The sequence below is a fragment of the Cnephaeus nilssonii genome, assembly GCF_951640355.1.
Source record: "Cnephaeus nilssonii genome assembly, chromosome: 5".
Taxonomy (NCBI): Eukaryota; Metazoa; Chordata; class Mammalia; order Chiroptera; family Vespertilionidae; genus Cnephaeus; species Cnephaeus nilssonii.
Window position 1 is genome coordinate 60,303,220 of NC_137076.1, and position 21,348 is coordinate 60,324,567.

General features: G+C 45.0%; 1 protein-coding gene across 2 annotated transcripts in view; it reads left to right on the forward strand.

Annotated features, from left to right (window-relative positions):
• The window catches only part of MAML3 (mastermind like transcriptional coactivator 3), a 386,341-nt gene that overhangs the window by 212,221 nt on the left and 152,772 nt on the right, over positions 1 to 21,348 (forward strand). For both annotated transcript variants that reach the window (XM_079770768.1, XM_079770769.1), the window contains exon 2: positions 18,815 to 20,338. In XM_079770768.1, coding sequence (XP_079626894.1) covers positions 18,815 to 20,338 — 1,524 coding nt within the window. The remainder of the gene's footprint in view (positions 1 to 18,814; positions 20,339 to 21,348) is intronic.

Here is a 21,348-nt window from a genome sequence, read left to right on the forward strand (position 1 = left end):
TTCTCTCCTCAACCCTTGGTCTTTCCTCCTCAGCTGTGTTTTTTCCTTGGAGGTGAGGTCCTTGCATTAACATGAGTGAGAAAATGGAAATTATTGGAGCCAAACCGCCTTGTTACACACACACACACACACACACACACACACACACACACACACCACATTTCAACATATCTCTTTCTCACATTTGTCTTTAGATCATTCTTTTGATGTCTCAGATGTGCCATTCTTCATTGTCTCAAAAACAGATATTTCATTGGGGATGTATAATGGTACACCCACTATGGGAAACAGTATGGAGGTTCCTCAAAAAACTAAAAATAGAACTACCTTATGATTTAGTTGTTCTCCTTCTGGGTATCTACCCAAAGGAATTAAAAGCAAGGTCTCAAGAGATATGCAAGCCCATGTTCAAAGCAGCACTATCCACAATAGCCAAGAGATAGAACAATCTAAATGTCCATCAAATGAGTGATACACACACACACACACACACACACACACACACACACACTAATAAAAGCCTAGGTGGTCCTTGTGCCCTCGCATGATGCCCTTATGTCATCACAAGATGGCCGCCACAAGATGGCCAGCAGGGGAGGGCAGTTGTGGGCGATCAGGCTGGCAGGGGAGGGCAGCTGGGGGCAAACAGGCCAGCAGGGGAGGGCAGCTGGGGGGTGAACGGGCCAGCAGGGGAGGGCAGTTGTGGGCAATCGGGCCGGCAGGGGAGGGCAGTTGCGGGTAACCAGGCCTGCAAGGGAGGGCAGTTAGGGGCAACCAGGCCTGCAGGGGAGGGCAGTTGAGGGTGACCAGGCCTGCAGGGGAGGACACTTGGGGGCGACCAGGCCAGCAGGGGAGGGCAGTTTGGGGCGACCAGGCCGGCAGGGGAGGACAGTTGGAGGCCATCAGGCCAGCAGGGGAGGGCAGTTGGGGACAATCGGGCTGGCAGGGGAGGGCAGTTGGGGGCGATCGGGCTGGCAGGGGAGCAGTTAGGGGGTGACCAGGCTGGCAGGCAGAAGTGGTTAAGGGCAATCAGGCAGGCAGGCAAGCGGTTAGGAGCCAGCAGTCCTGGATTCTGAGAGGGATCCCAGATTGAAGAGGGTGCAGGCTGGGCTGAGGGACACCCCCCCCCCCCCCGCCAATGCACGAATTTCTTGCACCAGGCCTCTAGTGTGTGTGTGTGTGTGTGTGTGTGTGTGTGTGTGTGTGTGTATAACAGAATATTATTCAGCCTTAAAAGGGGAGGAGATTCTGACATGCTACACCATGGATAACCTTGAGGAGATTATGCTAAATGAAATAGTTTAGTAATAAAAAGACAAATACTATATGATTCCACTTATATGACATACCTGTAGTAGTTAAATTCATAGAGACAGAAAGTCGAATGCTGGTTGCCACAGCCTGAGAGGAGGGAGAATAGGAGCTATTTAATGAGTATAGAGTTTCAATTTTGCAAGATGAAAAGATTCGGGAGATGGATGGTGTGAATGTGATTGTACTTAATAGCCTTGAAGTGTACACTGAAAATAGTTAAGATGGTAAATTTTATCTTATGGGTCTTTTACCACAATTAGACATTTCCAACACAATTTTTCATCTTCCTTCCTTCCTTCCTTCCTTCCTTCCTTTTCTAGAAAAACCTTTATTTCATCTCCTGACATTCAAGCTATTATGCCTTTTTTCCCTCCTGATTGTCCAAACAAAATTTCTTATACAGAAGAGTCACACCCAGTATCTCCATTCTTCACTATTTCTGTTACTGACCCAAAACCAGGCATTCGTTTGCAGCACAGTTCTAGAGCTTCGCTACCCAGTAAAGTAGCCCCTAGTGACATGTAGCTGTTTTAAATTTAATTAAAATTAATAAAATTTAAACTTCAATTCCTTGGGAGCACTAGCCACATTTCCAGCCACATGCGGCCAGAGGCCCAGGTGTTGGACAGTGTAGGTACAGAACACTTCCACCATCTCCATGAGTCCTGTTGGGCACACAGCATTGTCCTTGAACAAGGATTCTCAAAGTCATGAGAATCACCTTGGAGCTTGTTAAAACACGGACTCTGGGCCCCATCCTCAGAGTTCAGGAAGTCTGGTGACTGGCTAGAGAGTGTGCATTTCTAACAAGTTCCCAGGTGATACTGATGCTGCTGGGTGTCCTAGAGGACCCCCTGGCTACATCCCCAGTGAATTGCTCTGATACTAATCTAATGGTATCATTTCTCATTTCAAAGCTGCAACTGACACTGGGAATTTGACCACAAATTATTCTTCATTTTGTCCTGCTTTCTTGAAAGTGCTTTATTTTGATCTCTCACTGATACTATTTCTTTGTCTCTTTGCTGACTTCTCTCATCTAATTAACAGGACCCATCTCCAACTACATGTTTACTTTCTTAGGGAGTTGTTGCGCTTCCATTGTTTAGGACGCCTCATATATACGTACAGAAGACTCTCAAATAAACATCCCCTTATTTCTAAAGTCCTATCTTCAGGTTGGTGGGATATGCCACTGCTCTTGGACACTATGATGTTCAAAACTGAGCTGCTGAGTCTCACCCTCTCTGGGCAATGAGCTAATGCTTCCCAGATCTCTGATAATTGTTGCCATGAATTTCTTTAAATCATGGTGAGATGCTTGCATGAAAAGCTCCATAGAAATGACAAGTGTGTGTACCTGTTCATTAGATATTCATGCAGTTAGAGAAGTCACCACTGCAGTAGGCTGAGTGACTTCCTTAATGCCTTTCCTCCTGGTGACCAGCTGTTTTATAGACTTAATCTGCTTAATCCTGCCCATGAGGTATAGTAGGGGGTCACACATGAATATGCCCATTTTCAAAGTAAGAATTGAGGTACAGAAAAGTTTAAAAGAGTGACCAGTCACAAACCTGGCTATATTTCTTCCAGGAAACCCCACCTCCAGCGCATGATTGCCATGCTGAGCCCCCAACTCCCATGCAAAGCCCCACTGTTAGAGAACACTCAGCTTCTGGGTTTCAAACATAAAAAGAAATTGCTAAATGTGATTCAACTTGTACTCTGCATAATGTGTTTCTGTGACACTTCATAGTAATGAGATAATTACCATGGGTACAGTATTAGCGTATACATATTCTGATAAGTTGCAGCTGTAAGAAATCAGTAATGGACATTAATCATTCCATTTCATTCCTTACGAATCTCAGACTAGAAGTTAAGCTGCAGCTTTTCCAACAAACCTAAAGGCGAATTTTATAGTCATCATTTCTGCCATTTAGATGAAGAGTTTATGAATACAATAGACTCTCCCTAATTTAAACTAATGTGAGCAAACAGCTGCCTGAATTGAGAAAAATCTGAATTGAAGTCTAGTAGTAAATGTATACTACATGCAATATATTTAAAAGTAACAACTGCAATCCAAAGTAGGCTATCAAACTGTTAGTAAATAAACATCCTGTGGGAACCACTTTAATTAATATATGAGAAGAATTCATAATACTTGTATCAATTGTTTATTTAAATTTGAGTCTCTTGAGTCCTTGAGTTCTTGAGATCTATTTCTGTCTTAAGTAGGTTGAGCATTCTCCTTATATTCTTTATTATACCTATTCTTTCACATGGTAAGCTCCTTTTTTGTACATAAGGATAAATATCAGGTTGGCCCTTAGCCAAGTTACAGCTAAAGGCAAAATTAGCAGGAATTGAATTAACCTGGTTTTATGACATAATACATATAAACAACTATAGATAAAAACCTTTTTCATTCATTCAAATTTAGAAATTAGTTACATATTTTTGAAAGGTAAGAGAAAACCTAAAATGCCAGTTGGTTTATCTTCCAACTATATCTATATGCACCTGGAGAGATCATACAACTCTAGGCTGTTAGCTTTATAAGGGATCTTAGAAATTATTTTGTACAGGTAAAAATGGAGGTAGAGAATAGTTGACTAACTTTCACGGTAGGCAAAGCTTGGTCAGGAGAGAAGTCATTCCAGGACCCAGGGCTCCTGACTCTGAGACTAGGATTAGGCCCACAACCAACGGCCTCTTCTAAGTCAAACATGCAGTAATGAATGCCCAGTAAAGGTGGACAGCTCCTACTTGTAACCTGGTCCAGCAACTAATACACAAGCTAGCACATTCAGGCTCTTCATGTACTTCAAGGCCATTTAATCATTCATGGTGGAGATGGAGAAGAGCCATGCACCATTCTATAAGTTAGTCAACGTGGCCAAATTGTAGTCACTGTTGGAATGGAAGCATCACTGTTGTCAATGTTTGACAAGTGTTATGCATAACAAAGATATTTTCCCATAGACACTTAACAAAATGAAAACGTGGAACAAGCTCTGAATTTCTTTGAAAGAAGGGGTCTTGTGCATTTTTCACACCCTCTGCACCCTGCTTGGCACCTGACACCATGTAGACAGCCGTAAAGTAAAAAATTCTCTTAAACGAACCATGTAGTTTACACAGTTGGGTTTCTGTGTTCTTTAAGATTCTTGTGATTACGATTTAGGTATAATTTTTCTTCCAAACTCACTAAAACCAAGAAACTTTTGCAGAAGACTGTAGTGAACTCTTGCTCTCTGGCTTCAAATGAGGGTCTTAGTTACTCAGTAACGACCTGCCAAGTTCAGCTGTCCATCGAGTTAATAGTGCCTTCCAGGGTGGTTTTGAAAGTGAGTCATTGATTTGAATCCAGAGTCCAAATAGAGACTGTGTTAGAGCTGGAACAAGCTTGGAGATCGGGTAGCCCAGCCCCCTCATTTTATAATTGAGGAAACGGGGTCCAGAGAGGTTAAGTAACTGCTGCCCAATCACATCATTAAGTTTGTTTAGTTGCTGTGCTTTAGTGAGATGTGGACAATGCCACATGCATATTTTTGCTTTTCAAGTGCCTGACATTTTCTGTTCTGTACACTCAGGGTATTTTTAAATACTGATAAGCATGTGAATGCAAACCTTATTTAGTCAAATCTGGCAGGATGGGTCGTGCTCAGTGAAATCTATTACATTGCCTTGCTTGATGCCTTTATGTTCAGCTCTTTTTTTGATTTACGGTGTTTGATTGGACAGAGGGTAACAACATATTTATTGCAGTAAAAATCCTCTTTTCTTTTACATAATTCAAAAAGATCCATAAAGTCCTTTGCTTTCACAAATACACACACACAAAAAAAGTTTATTTTGAAACTGAGACCAAGGTGAAAAAAATTCTGTCCCAGGGGAGTTTTAGAGAGCCACAACCATGCAAAAATAGGCAGTTACAGAAAATACTATGCAAACTTAACTATAGCATTATAATGGAAACTGCATAAATAATATCTGGATGGCTAGGTAAGAAAGATAAAACCACTGAAATACATACTTCTGGCTCTACATTGTTACAGTACATTTACAGTGCACCACAATTGGAACAGAACATTGACAAACTCTGAACCTGTTCCTGGCAAAGTGATTTATTGCATGGGGCAGGGGCCATGGGGCCCGAGCAGGAAATCCTGACCATCATTCCTTGTGCTTCCTCTGAATTGTGTTACTGCCCTAGACTCTCTGCGTGTCTCTCTGAGGTCAGGTGGATTATCCATGTAAAGTAACACATACTAAACCTCAGGGAACAAATAGTCATTATTCAGAGCCTCCTAGATCATGACAGGCTCCTTCTGCCTACTCGAAGTTTTGCTTAGAGTCATCTCCAACTACACGTCTTTGCTGATAGTTAAGGGGTGAGTGTGAAGTATATTTTGAATTTGGGATTAAAACTGGGAAACAAACACTTTTTAAAATATAAATATTATTGCCCTGGCTGGTGTGGGTCAATAGGTTAGAGCCTCATCCCGAGCACCCAAGGGTCACTGGTTTGATTCCTGGTCAGGGCACATACCCAGGTTTCAGGGTGAGTACAGAAGGCAACCAATTGATGTTTCTCTCTCACATCGATGTTTTTTTCTCTCTCTCTTTTCTCTCCTCTCTCTCCCCCACCCTCTCCCTCTCTCTTTAGAAGCAATGAAAAACATATCCTCAGGTGAGGAGTAACAAAACAAAAAAAATTACATATAGTTAAGCTCTGGACCAAGTAGCAATTGTTGAGCTAACTTGCCTTAAGACCAAGTCTGTGTCGTATTGATTTATAAGTCAAGGATAGCTTTAGCCATTTGCTTAGTCAGCCATGCAGGAATGATAGTAGGTCATGTTATGGGCTGAATCGTGTCCTCCCCCAAAATGCCTGTGTTGAAGCCCTAACCCTCAGTACCTCAGACCATGACTATATTTGGAGGTAGGCCTTTTAAGAGGTGGTTAAGTTCAAATGAGGACACTAAGGTGGCCTTTATCTGATCTGACTGGTGTCCTTGTAAAAAGAGAAAGTTTGGACACACATGAAGATACCAGGGATGCACCCACACAGAGGAAAAGCCACGTGAGGGCACATCTGCAAGCCAAGGAGAGGAGCCTCAGGAGAAACCAGACATACAAACACCTTGGTCATGGACTTCCAGCCTCCAGAACTGTGAGAAAATAAATGTCCATTGTTATTTTAGCCACCCCGACTGCGGTGTTTTGTTATGGCGGCCGGAGCTGGCTAATACAGATCACCTCAAATATTTTACCTTTGGCAACCAATTTCTGTCATTATCAAATCAGCAGTTAGCATTGCGAGTGACCATTATTCCTGTCGCGCCTCCCAGAGCCTCTGGATAAAGTCCACACTTCTTCCCAAGGCAGACAAGCCCTTCAGGACCTACATAGCTCTCATTTCTCCAGCCTCATTTCTCAGCGCTTCCCCCTTGCACTCTGGCTCGAGCCAGGGGCATTCACCTAGAAGCCACACTTTCTTCCTCCTCTGGCGTCTTCACCTCAAGGTGAATACTGCCAGCCTCAGCTTACATACACTCCCTGCAGGGGGCCTTACCTCATCTTCACTGTGGCATCCCTCTCCTTCATGCTCCCACAGCACAGGCACCCTCGTCAGAGCTCACCTGCTGCTTCCCCTCAGCTCCGAAGGCTCTTGAGGTCAGGGACTGAATCTGATTCACTGGTGCATCCTTGGTACAGACCCCGGCACACAGTTGATGTTCTGTTCGTTGAATCAAAGCTTGAACCACATTTGTGCAACCTAGTCCTTCAAAAGAGTCATTGAGTGCCTCATCTGTGTAAGACACCGAGGGAGGACAGGGATACATTTCAACCAGATTAGTCGTTGTGTTAATCTTCTCGGGCTGCCATGACAAAGTCACAGACAGGGGAGTGCGGTGCGGGGAGGCTCAAACAACAGAAGTGTGTCTCCTCACAGCTCTGGAGACTAGAAGGCCAGGATCAAGGTGTCACCAGGGTTGGTTTCTTCTGAGACCGTTGTCCTGGGCTTGCTGATGGCTGTCTTATCCCTGTGTCTTCACATAGTCTTCCCTCTGTGTGTCTGTGCCCTAATCTCTTCTTCTAAGGTCACTAGTCAGATTATATTAGGGCCCAACCCCTCATGACCTCGTTTTATTTTAATAACTTCTTTGAAGACCCTCTCTCCAAATAAAGTCACAAATAAAGTTACTGGGGGTTAGAGCTTCAACATACGAGTTTGGAGAGGACACGATTAAGCCCGCAACATTAGTCGTGAGCACTGGCTTCATTTTTAGCACCTTGACATACCCCTGGGGTGACTGTAGACGACTACATTGCTGACTCCTTTGGAGAGCTATTTGCCATAAAGGTTCAGTGGTAAACATACATCGTCAGGAAAGGGCATTTTGGAGCTGATTGTTGTTTTCAGGGGTCGGAGTGCACTATCATATTAGGAATGCCACACCACCGAGAATAAAGTCCTAGAGGGCTAAAATAATGGAAACATTTCAGAATATATGGTGATTGCCAACACTAACATCCTCACTGGAAATTCCCATTCTAAAATGGTCAGTATTTGGTTAACCTTAAGAAATTCAGGGTCACGTGTCCAATTCCCACCCAGGATGAAAACATCATCACTGCTCCTGGACTGTCCAGACGGGAGAGCTCTGTGGGACACGGTCAAGTCCTGTCTTCTCAGTCCCAGTTGGACAGAGAGGATTTAGCCTTCCTCTCCATAAAAGGCTGGGAAAGGGTCCACCCAGGCTCAGCCTTGGTCACTCCCTGTGCATAATTGAAATCACTGCCCACAGAATTCAGGGTGAGGTTGTAGGGAAGTGGCTGTGTAAGTGACTCTGACTGTTGCTATAACAACAGTACCTTGGTCTAATTTCTTCTGAAAAATGAATTTCAGCTGGGAGGATGGAGCTGAGCAGCTTCTCCCCACAGATTAAAAGCTCTGCGACAGCCTCCCTAGCTCTGCTGTGCGTGGACTGAGTGCGTGGAGCCGGTTCAATCACACCCACGTTTGCCTGATTGTGAGAACGTGCCTGTCTGTGTGTGGTCATCTTCACCCACCAGTGATTCATCCTGGAGAGGAAAATCCTCTAGCTCTGCCTTTCCCCTATTTGTGAACAAAGTTACTGAAGACATGTGTCAATTATGGCAGTCCCCTTGCTGGAACAAGTCCCTTCGCTTCCAGCTTTGGGGTAAAAACATGCTACTGTGGAATGGAGGTCTGGGAATCAGCTGCCTTCTAGAAAGATGCTATTCTATGTCCTTATCCTATTTGCTCACTCACTAAGATGGTGTGTGTGTGTGTCTGTGTGTGTGTGTGTGTGTGTGTGAGAGAGAGAGAGAGAGAGAGAGAGAGAGGACTTCTTTTCCAGCAGGCAGCTCTTAGCTTTGCTTTATGCAAACTGCAACTCACAAGGAAGAGCAATGTCTGACCTCTTTAAGGGAAACAGGAGGCTTTTTATAGACTAGGCCATCTTATTTCAATACTGTTGTTTGCCAAAGGGAGATAAACACGTGCTGGGATTTTATGCAAAAGCAGTGTCGGGCCTGGGCACTGGGCGCTGTGCCCCCCTGTGCGGGAACAGGGCTTCCGGGCCATGGAGACGCTCCTGGAAGGGGCTGCCAACAGAAATGAGAATTTCTCGTTGAAAATCAGGGACGTTTTGAGTAAACAGTGAAATTAAAATATTCTTGATTCCTACCCAAGGGAGAGAAAAGTACTCAGCCTTCCCTGAAGTGTCTCTCCCTCCCGCCTCCCTCCTCCCAGAAAATAAACAAATCGAAATCTGGAGCTTAGTTCCAACATGCCTGTTCTTCGGTGTGTGCGGCTGGTGTACGTCTCCAGCTGCGAACGGTGCAGATGAGATGTGATCTTCTCATTTGCCCTCTTCCTCCCTCTGGTTTTTCCCTCTTTCCTCACCCGCCCCCTTCACCGTCCTTTCTTTACAGCTCTAAATAAAACCCCATTAGGAATCTCGGGTTGTAATACAAGGTCACGCTACAGGCGTGTTTGAATGGATAATGTATGCATGACTTTTAGTAAACGATACCAGGAGATATTCCTGAGGAAATTGTTTCTTGTTCTTAAAAATAAATGGAATGTAATATGTGTGTGTGCTTATGGAGATGAAAAGGCAGAGCCGCTCCGGGTTCAGATGTTGGCAACTGCAGAGCTCAGTGGAGCTTTTCCCGCGGAGAGCTACCTGGCGCCGGGGCTGCCACCGGGGTGCACGCAGCTGCCGCCTCCTGAAGCGTTCAGGGCTGCCGCTCTCATCACGCCTCAAACACATGCTAAATCTGCACAGTGACATCCTCCCTCGTAGAGGAGCACGCTTTTCTGTGAATCGGGCAGATCTGACTCAAAGACAGGAACACATCCTCCCAGGCTGTCACGACGCAGGCGTGGAAAACACTTTTTCAGAATTTCTAAGCAAGGTTCGCTCACGTTTGATCAGGACAGGAGTCGGCAGGCGCGGAACAGCAGAGTGGGTGGGAGCACGGAGTGGAGAAGCAAGCGGGACTGAGGAGAGCTCAGCTCTGGGCCCTGGGACACACTCCTGTCCTCTCTGGGTTATTGTGAGAATTAATCAAGGTAATACATGTGAAGCATTTAGCTTGATGCCTGGTACATGGTAAGTCCTCAGCCAATTAGAATCGTAAGTGACATGAATGTCCTGAAATATTTAGTAAGCAGTGAATCAGATTCTCTGATAAAAACTTAGAAGTGTAGCGCTTTCTGCTAAAAATATTGTGAGGTTTGAAAATCGTATATCCTTGGCATTTGCAGAAATAGCAGTCTCAGTTTTAATGACTTCATAATCTTATTCAAACACTGATTTAAACTACGTGTACAGAGCTCATGAAAAACTTTACAACTTGAGATATAAAGAGTCCACAGGATTCACATGACTGATGGTGAAAATACAGTTTATTCGTTCAGTTCAGAGAAAGCCACAGCCTGTGCGAACATTTATGTATTTGGAAATATGGAGATTTGAAGAGACCTTGGAACCCGCCAGTTGTAAATGTCAGCAGCTCAAATGCCTCTGCTGATGTTTTAGGATCCATTCTCAATAGTTATTGTGCATTTATTTGCCAAAGGGAGATAAACTTTTTTAGTTACTTTTAAACGTGCTGATGACACGTTTAAAAGTAACTAAAGGATCAAAGCATACCTGAGGTTTCAGCCACACCCAAAAAAGATTCAAAATGCTTTTAAAGGGGACCTTACTCCGGTACCCACAGCTGGAGTTAGGTGAGCATTCATGCTCCCAACACTGAAGAAAGGGACAACCCTCTTGTATATTCCTGAGACTACTTGGGAATAGAGCTTTAAATCTGACTCTTAGCAGAAAGGAAAAGGATCATGGTTATTTCTAAGAATAACCTCAGAGTCCTCCAGAATATTCTGATGGGTCCTGTTCCCCTGGGCTGGGGGCTCAGCGGTGCCCCTGCATTTCCATGGGCCTCTGTAGCTGAGGTTTCAGACGCCCGTTAGGAGGTGAGGCCCCTGTTCAGATGATCCTTTTCTTCCTGGAGCATTACAGGGTGGAGATTTCTAACTGCTCAGGCTGACAGACATCCCCTCCAGCGACCCAGCATTGCCCACTGACCAGGTTCGGAGAATCTGTGTTCTGGGACGATCAAAATAGAGGTTTTAAACTCTTGGCTCTCAGGGAACCTAGTGTGTGTGTGTGTGTGTGTGTGTGTGTGTGTGTGTGTGTGTGTGTGTTTATCCACATGAATTTTATTGTGTAATAAAGTTCCTTCCTCTCTGACATAATGTTAGCAGTGTATAAGGCTGACGAGGGAGACCTCGGGAGCTGTGATAGGTTCCTACATTCTTGTGTGTCTCTCTATCCTTCACATAGATCTCCTTAAGACAAACTTATTCAACTTTTGTTGGTACACGTCTGACACGGGTTCACTTTCTGGTGTGGTCTTTGTTCTTGGGAATGAGTCCACCCCTCAGCACCTAGCACACAGGCACATGGCACGCCCTCAGTTCGTTGCATGAAAATGAAGGGAAGTGTATAACGTGGAAAGGGAAAATGTCTAGCATATCCCCTGCCCAGAGAAACCTAAAATACAAAAAATAAACATTGTCATGAAATATCTTATAGAAATCCAGCAAGCTTCTGCAGAATTCCAGGTCCTCTGGGGTTGGAAGCATCTCACCCCAAGTGTTGTTCCCTAGTCCTGTCTATGAGCTGTCCCAGAAGGTCACTGGTGAACATTTTATATGGACATCGGGTTTGTGTGTGTACGTGTGTGTGTTTTTTAATCAAACCATTAACTTCAGAATGTCATAACTTGAACAGAATTATTAATGTAGTTCAGAATTTCTAAAAACTGGATCCTGGACCAAATCTGATAAGTGCCTTTAGATACCTGTGCATTTCACCTGTGTCCCAATCTGGGCCCCACCTTGGGCTCCTGAATCAGAAACTGTGGAACTGAGACCAAGAAATCTGCATTTCTCACAGTATCCCAGGTCACTTAAAGTTGGATAATCAGTGGTCCAGAAAATTGGACCACTTAATAACCCTCAAAAAATCCTTTCTAAGGGCTCTGAAATCTAGGAGACAACTCTGAAAATGCTCTGCACACTATTCATATTCTACTAATTAAAATATCTAATGAGTATTCTGGGTCATTCAGCGAATGCCTTAACTAAGCAAGTCAAATTTGTCTATGTGTTCCTGTGCTAGTTATCTGCTGGCAGAGTGAGGCGAGAATAACCATATGAAAATCGATTCAGTGAGTCATCTTCTGGTTTGACCAGAGCTGATCAAAATGACAAAAATGTTCTTTTTGAGCCTCGAAATTAGCTATAGCATCTGCAAACTGTGATTCCAGTTCATCTTTAAATATTAGGAAATGGCTGTGTCTCTAATAGTTGGTGAAGGGAGTTCGCTCACATTTTTGGTTGGGGTTGGGGTGCTTTGGTGGATGAAAACTTGAAGTCTTTGTATGGAAGTTTAAAATTTCATTATGAAAATAGCCAGCATTTTGAGTTCACGTAAGTGTCAAAACGTGTGACCTTAGCAATGTCACGTCAGGTCTCTGGGTTTCAGTCTCAGCTTCCCTCCCACGATTCTCTTCATATGCTCTCTGGTTGTTCTCATCATAGTTTCCCTGAATCCTTACCGTCCTAAAAAATATTAAGGAGGGGACAGTCCACAAGCCTTTTCCAGCATAAACAAATTTTACATTTACTCAGTTGCCACTAAAATACTATACAGGCCAACATTTTCAAGTGCCTGCTTTGAGGATCAATTACTTAAGCTCAGTGTGGTTACTTTAGAGATCTTTTTAGGGTTCATCCATTCCTACCATCCCATGAAGGAGAAGGAAAGCAGCTATAGGACAATGTGTATTAGGATGACTTGGGAGCACATGGAGGGTTCCCAAGATTATTAGGAGTTGTGGGGAGGGACTATCACGAGAGACTACACTGAAGGTAATATCTAAGCTGACTCATGGAAGACAAAGGAAGTTAGTCAGATGAAGAAGTTGCATATGCAAAGACTCAGAAAGAGAGAGAATAAACACTGTATGTGCTGAGAGCTGCAGATAATTAAGTATAATGACGGTTTAGAGTCGACTGGTGTTGGAGGGCCAGTTGGGGAAAGAAGGTCAGAGGTGATCGCTAAGACGGGAAAGGTAAGCGGGTCAAGTTGAGAAGGGCGTGTGCGCCAGACGTAGATGATGCTGAAGACATTGGACAGCTCCAAAGACCTGCAGATGAGCAATGGGCTGGATCAGGCTCACATCTATTCAGAAAAGCACAGCCACGATGCGAGAATGGGTTGGAGGGCAGGCGGGCCTGGCGCCAGGAGACTACTCAGGAACTGCTGCAGAAATCAAGAGAGAAGTGGTGATCTGAACTAAAATAGTGTCATTGGGGGTGGAAGATGAGAATTTGAAATTTATTAATGATAAGGACAGGCAGTTCTTGAGGTTTAATTGGGTGTGGGTGGTGGGGAGAGGGTGGAACCAAGGGTGGTTCCTAAAAACAGTCTGAGGGAGCATCAGACTGTTCGCATTGGAGTCAGTGCCGTAGAAGAAGGCATGGCTGTGTTTTGTGGTCCTGGATGTGGGTATAGTGTGGGCTGTGGAGTTAGACCAGGATTACAAGGTAACACCTGTCTTAGAATCATCAGGAGTAGAAGACAAGGAATTTGATGGTTTACCCCGATATCTTCCATCCTCAAGTAGTCATTAATAGCAGTGTCATCTTTATTCCCAAGCTCCGTGATCATGCCCAATTTCAGGCAAAATCAAGGACAAGGCAATAAGAGGTGTGGGCTTTGGGGAGGGAAGGAAATTGTTGTTGTTTTGTTGTTGTTTGTTTGTTTGTTTGTTGTGTGTGTGTGTGTGTGTGTGTGTTTAACTTACTAGCACTACTAAGAGTCTAAAGAAAGAAAGATTATCTTTTTTGTGGACATACTGACCCAGAAGACCCTGAGAATCTCAGGGAATGGGGTCCCTCTATGTCAGCAGGGGCTTTAATCTTAGCCCTGTTCCTCCTTGTTATGGGTGTCATCCACCCTCCCCATCCCACCTCCTCTAAAGCTCTGCCCCTTTCCCTGTAGAGCCAGCAGGACCCACACATGACCAACCCCAAAGGTTTGCTGTGAAAACTAAATATGGCCTTTTGTGAAAGGACGGTATAACCCCAAAAGCACAGCTGTTCATGTTACTATTGGTCTGGGAATCATGTCACCCTCCCAAACCATTCTGACCCTCTCAGCCTCTCTCTCTCTCTCTCTCTCTCTCTCTCTCTCTCTCTCTCTCTCCTGTCTCCTACATACACACATCCCACAGTTTCACAGAAACACACACCATTGAGCTACAGCGAGGAGACCAGAGACTGGTGCTGGAGCCAGTATGAAGCAGGAGTTGTTTCCTTCAGAGTCACTGACAGGTGATGTGGCCCATAGTGTCACTGGCACGGGTGAACAGTGTGCTTCAGTTCCCGGCACCATAGAGTCCCTTAATGGGAGAAAACACTTACAGTAATAGTAACCCAGGAGCAGGGAAGCTGATGCTCAATAAAAAGTTCCTGTGATTTTTTCCACGGGGGCACAAATCATAGCATTGGAAGGCTGAAGAGCCAGGGACTCCCTAAGACAAGGCTATTTGGGATGAGACTGAGACCTGAGTCCTGGAAAGGTGGGGGAGTCACAAGGACATTTCCTCGTGTAGTCAGCCATTCTCTCTCTCTCTCTCTCTCTCTCTCTCTCTCTCTCTCTCTCTCTCTCTCTCTCTTTCTCTCTCTAAATTGATTTCAGAATGGAAGGGAGAGGGAGACAGAGATAGAAACATCAATGATGAGAGAGAATCATTGATCGGTTGCCTCCTGCATGCCCCCTACTGGGGATCGAACCCACAACCCAGGCACGTGCCCTTGACCAGAATCAAACCCAGGACCCTTCAGTCCACAGGCTGATGCTCTATCCACTGAGCCCAACCAGCTAAGGCTAGTCAGCCATTCTCATGCTCGCTGAGCATGCTTGTGAGTTAGTCAGCCTTCCCAAGCACACAGGTTTGATCCCTACCTGCCCACTCTCCTTCTCCCTCCCTGGAGGCATGAGGAGAGAATCAGACTCTCAGACCACCTTTCCATATAGCAGCGGGTGCTGAGACAGTAGGGATGCTATTTGGGACACAACTAAACAAAATATAAAAACCGTAACATAGCTTCAGTGTCTTCAGTGGTGTCTTTTTTATATTCCTTAAACACTGACACATGAAATATATGTCAAGATTTGGGTTAAAGGGCCAGCAGGAGAGAACTTGAGGCCCTCGAGGACAAAGAAATTCTTAGCATCCACTCAGGTCGAATGCTGGAAATCTATTTGATTTGAACCTCAACAACCTGGAGCTGTTTTACAATCTAGGACACGAATGCATTAGCACTTGGACGTGGGCTTGAATTGCAAATTTGATTTTTGTTGTTCACATTTTAAAAGGTTCACCAGATGCTTGGAAAACATTAGGGTTTTGCAGGCTAGCGAACAGAAATACTGTCATTCTACCTTTCTGTGTCTTAGAGATCCGGAAAATAATCTCTCCCAGTTGTAGTTGTGGCTATTAGTATCACTGAATTTTAAAAATAATAATAGCTAAGGTTTAATGGGTGCTTACTGGATTCCAGGCACGAAGCTAAGTGCTTTCCATGTTATTTCATTTAAGTTCAGCCTCAGGTTAACTGTATGAGCTACATATTACTCACCCATTTTGCACATAAGGAAACCAAGGCTCAGGAGAGGTTCCATGTTGTCCAGGATTCATTCATTCAACATGCGTTTATCAAGTGTCCACTGTGAGCTGCTGGGGACTCACTAGTGAACAAAACAGAGAAGTACCTACCCTCATATAACTCAGTATCTAATGGTGGGTATCACAGCTAACAGTTATTAAGTGCCAGGACACAGTTATATGTTTTAACTTTTAAGTGGGGGCCTTGGGTTTGAACCCACGCATTCTGACCACAGGGCCAGTGCTACTGTGTCTATGTTACTGCCCTCTATGGCCTCACCCAGGTAGGCCTGCTCTGCTGGTAAGAGGTGAAACTTGTGATTCCCAACCAGACCTGCCCTTGTCCGTGGTCTTGGCCGCCACTGTTCTACTGAGGAACAGAGTGTTTGTCTTTATTTTCTCCATCCTGCCCCATCCACTTTGTGGCCCTACAACAGAATGGCGGGCCCAGACTTTCTAAAGTAAAGTCAGGTTCATCTTTAAGACAAGAGCTTATTTGTTTTAAGGCGAACATCGCTTCAGGAGGTGCCCAGGGCCCCGCCTTGTTTCCTTCAGGCCCTGAGGCTATGATATTTGAACTTGCCGTTCTGTGTTGGAGCTACATTCAAGTATCTGCCATACCTATGATCAGAACCACAGTCTCCTGGTTTGTTCAATAAAGCACGTAATTTTATAACAGTGTCTACCTAATATGAAGGATTGAACCAGTATCTTCTTTGAAGTTAAATTCCAGTGCATCCCCATTCGGGCTTTGTTTTTAGCAATTCAGGGGCTTTTACTAAGTGAGCGCAGACAGTGTTTGGTGTTATGATTAAAAATATAAGATTTAGGAACAAGGGCTAGACTGGATTTTCACCCAAGGACCTTTTCTGTTTACTTTTAACATGGATTTCTCTACTTAAGAGAGAATAGCAATAAAGTGGCACTTCTTAGAATACATCATCTCCAGATGGGTTTTATTTTACATGGGGCTCCTCTAAGAGCCTGGTCAGTTTCACATGTGAGTGCCTAGTGCAGGGTCCGAGGGAATCCTGCTCTTCTCTTCCCTGGAGGACTGCTCGTCCTGCCTTCCCCATGCATTCTGCCTTCTACCCTCAACTCTGTGAAGTTACGAAAACCCCGGCTAACCTCATCTAGTCTTCCTTTTGTCACCCACTGAGCATTTCTCCAGTACTTACTTTCTGCCAAATGCTTTTACCAGAAGTCCCACACACTTACCTTTTCTGGCAAAAAGGAAGGGGGCAGACAGATTAATTAGGTTTATGGCTTATAAATTCATAGAGTTAGCAAGACTTTTCTTGACTTAAATGAGTCCAGTTAAGTAGGCACAACACACTCCAAAGTATGAGATCCCATTCTTGGGGTTGCAGAATCTCAAAGTCAGGCATTCCTTATGGTCAATGGGACAACCTTCCTGCTCTGATTTAAGCTCTCCTCTTTTAGCCTCTATGAATTGCACAACAGAATCATTCACTCAATTTGCCATTATTTATTAACCACTGCACTGAACTTGAACACAAGGTGCAGCCCCACCAGACACAGTGATCAAGTCAGCTATCGTCCCTCCTTCCTGGAGCTCACTAAACAGACACTTACACAGTTGCCCCAAAATATGGTAGGAGCTATGATGGGGAAGTAGAGATTGCTTAGAAAGACTTACTCCAGCATACCCAACCTAGTATAGGTGAGTCAAAGAAGACCGTGGGGAGTGGATTAAGAGAAGATTTCTTAGAGTAGTGAAGTCTAAAATACAACCAGAAAGACGAGCAGCTGTTAACCTGGGGAAGGGAGGATGGAGGGGAAGCAGTATATTCCAAGAAAAGAAAACAAAATGCCCAAAGTCCTGGAAGCAGAACAAAGCTTGGCACACTTAAGAAACTGAAGTTTCAGGAGAATTTATAGAAAAAGTCCGGCAGGGGATGGAGAGGTGATGCTAAGCTGAGAAGGAAGAAGATGGGCCTGAAATGATGACCAAAAGAGCCAGGTGAAGCAGGTTCATTTGGGTTTTAATCTAAAGGCAAGGGAAATCACTACAGGGTTATAAGCAGGAAGGGAGATATGTTTTGTTTTGTGGTTTTGTTTGTTTGTTTTGAAAGATGTGGCAGTGCAGTGAATGAATTGATAGGAAGCAAAACAATGCATAAAAGAATAGATGAAAGAGTAAATGGATGGATGAACGAAGCCAAGACACTTAGATCAGTTAGGAGACTGTGGCAACAGTCTAGCAAGAGATAATGGTATACTGGCCAAGGATAGTAGCAGTGAGGTTGGAGGTGAGTCACTATATTAGAGTGATAGTTTGGATGCAGAATCCATAGGACTTGGTGATTGGTGATGTGAGGTGTTTCAGATTTGGGTAACTGGGTAGTACTGAGATAGGAACATGGGTGAGGACCAGGTTTGAGTAGTAAAAGATAATCAGCTCAGTGTTGAGTTTTAGATGCCCAAGAAACATCTGGTAAGAAAGCATTGGAGCTAGTGGAGCTCAGCAGAGAAGGGAGAGCTGAGTATGTTGTTATGAGGTCACCGGCCTAGAGAAGTTAGTGGAAGCGGTTGTGATGGGTGAAATCAGAGAGGCTAGGGTGTAGAATGGGTAGGGAAAAAAGCTTAAGATCAAACAATGAAGAATTCCATCATTTAAGGGAAAGAAAGAAGAATACATAGGAAGCTGAAGAGGAGCAGGTGGTGAGACAGGAGGAAATCCAAGAAAGCGTGAGAGCATGGAAACCACCGGAGGCATGCCCTTAGGCAGCGTGGGCTACTGTATCACAAGGTGCTGGGAGGTCTTGTAAAATAAGAACTCAAAGGAAGTTTGGGGTTATGCTAACCGTTCATCTTCATTTCTACACTAGTTAGTAAATGTGTTAAATTTTCTATTCTTTGAGGGCTTTTATTGTTCTTTAAAAATATTGTTGATTTAATTCCTTAATGTTCTCAATGAAGAGGTGACACGAATTTAAGTTAAGTGTTAACATCTTCCTCAAGTAGGAAGATGTTAACACTTTGGTCCAAGTCTCACGTTTAGCATTCAGTTGAAAATAGTAATAGATGATTCTTTCTCACTCTCAAATCTTTAGTTTGTTTTCTGTCTCTTTGCTTTGTGAGCTCTGCTTCTTAGAAGTTAGTGGACAGCAATATATTTCACCACGCTGAAAGAGTAAACTATGAGCTGGAGATTTAGTCATTCTCTTCCCTATTTCTTTTCCAGCTCCAAGAGACTGTGAAAAGGAAGTTGGAAGGAGCCCGATCACCACTTAATGGAGACCAGCAGAATGGTGCTTGCGATGGGAGTTTTTCTCCAACCAGCAAGCGAATACGAAAGGACATTCCCACAGGGATGGAAGCCATCAACAGTTTGCCCAACAACATGCCACTGCCTTCAGCTTCTCCTCTGCACCAACTTGACCTGAAGCCTTCTTTGCCCTTGCAAAATAGCGGGACTCACACTCCTGGACTCCTAGAAGACCTAAGTAAGAATGGTAGACTCCCAGAGATTAAACTTCAGCCTGTTAATGGTTGTAGTGACCTGGAAGATAGCTTCACCATCTTGCAGAACAAGGACCTCAAACAAGAACCTCTAGACGATCCTACTTGCATAGACACATCAGAAACATCTCTTTCAAATCAGAACAAGCTGTTCTCAGATATTAACCTGAATGACCAGGAGTGGCAAGAATTAATCGATGAGCTGGCCAACACGGTTCCTGAAGATGACATACAGGACCTGTTCAATGAAGACTTTGAAGAGAAGAAGGAGCCCGAATTCTCGCAGCCAGCGACGGAGACCCCTCTCTCCCAGGAAAGTGTGAGTGTGAAGAGCGACCCCTCTCACTCTCCTTTTACACATATCTCCATGGGATCTCCCCAGACAAGGCCTTCTTCTTCTGGTCCTCCCTTTTCCAACGTCTCCACAGCCACCAGTTTACCTTCTGTTGCCAACACTCCTGCAGCTCCGAACCCCGCCAGCTCTCCAGCAAACTGTGCGGTCCAGTCCCCGCCAACTCCAAACCCAGCCCACACCCCGGGCCAAGCTCCACCTCGGCCTGGCAATGGTTATCTCCTCAATCCGGCAGCAGTGTCAGTAACTGGCTCGGGGTCAGGGCCAGGGGCTGTGCCCAGCTCCGACATGTCTCCAGCGGAGCAGCTCAAACAGATGGCAGCGCAGCAACAGCAGAGGGCCAAGCTCATGCAGCAGCAGCAGCAGCAGCAGCAGCAGCACCCAAACCAGACTTCCAGCTGGTCCCCGTTAGGGCCTCCATCCAGTCCATACGGCGCAGCTTTCACTGCAGAAAAACCAAATAGCCCCATGATGTACCCCCAAGCCTTTAACAACCAAAACCCCATAGTGCCTCCGATGGCAAACAACCTGCAGAAGACGACAATGAATAACTACCTCCCGCAGAATCACATGAACATGATCAATCAGCAGCCAAATAACTTGGGTACAAACTCCTTAAACAAACAGCACAACCTTCTCTCTTACGGCAACACTAAGCCTCTGACCCATTTCAATGCGGACTTGAGTCAGAGAATGACGCCGCCCATGGCCAATCCCAACAAAAGCCCCCTGATGCCCTACATCCAGCAGCAGCCGCCACAGCAGCAGCAGCAGCCACAGCTCCAGGCTCCCAGGGCGCACCTGAGTGAGGACCAGAAACGCATGCTTCTCATGAAGCAGAAAGGAGTGATGAACCAGCCCCTGGCGTACGCTGCACTGCCATCCCACGGTCAGGTAGGTGTGAAAGCGATGCCCACCTTGCGCCGTGCCGGTGGTGCATTTCCGACTGTCCACGTGTGATGCTTTGGCACCAGCAGGGTTGAATTGCCTGCGGAAATGCTTCCTACACATCCTCACGGGGTTGTCAGGTTTGGGTTTGGGGTTTTTTCCTTCCTTTTCTCTGAGAGAGGGAAAAGGTTAGCCCGATTAACTTGCCTGTATTTGAATGCCGGGGAATCAAACGTCTTTTATTCCCAGCAGCAGATAAGAAATGAAAAATTACATAAGGTCCTCACTCTGGGGGGGGCAGTGCTGTCGCGGTCCCAGGGCCAGAGCTGGTCTCCTTATCTCCCGGGTCGTTCAGTCCTACACGCAGCCAGGTGAGAAGGCCAGCGCCTTTGGGGGTCTCTACAACAGTTGGATGAAGCCCTCAACAGCCTTTGCCTAGCTTTCGGAGTTATGCATCCTGGACATTTGGGTTCTTGGTGTTCAATTCTGGGAGAGTTTTCTGTATTTTCAGAGTGAACTGCAGGATAGATTTTTGTAGGATTTGTCGCTGAACTAAGGCAATTAGAAGCTGCTTTAAGCTCGTGACGTGGGAGTGCAGTCAAACCTCTCCAGTTTATTCAGCTCTAATTCAGGGAAATTTGATGGTGACTGTAACCTTAGTATCCAACTAAGCTCTCCTCTCCCACTTCCCGGCTTCCTGGTTTGGACAGCAGGGAATAGATCCATGGAAAAAATGAGTGTCAGCCAATGGGGAGTGAATGCTCATTGATAAGCATTCACCTCCTCATCCTGACCACTGTGGCAACAGGCAAACTCCTTCAATGTATCACTTCCTCTACCTAGAAGGAGAGGAGAGTGGGGAAGTGCATTGTTCTACTGCCCTTCTCCATACACGGGTGAATTTCTGAGCCGCCACTGTCCTGCCTACTGCTGTTTTGTGCCCTAGTCCTCGCAGGATGCCGACATTTGCATTGCAGTTGGAGGTTTTGCAGAAAAGTCTTTGCTTTAAGGGCCCT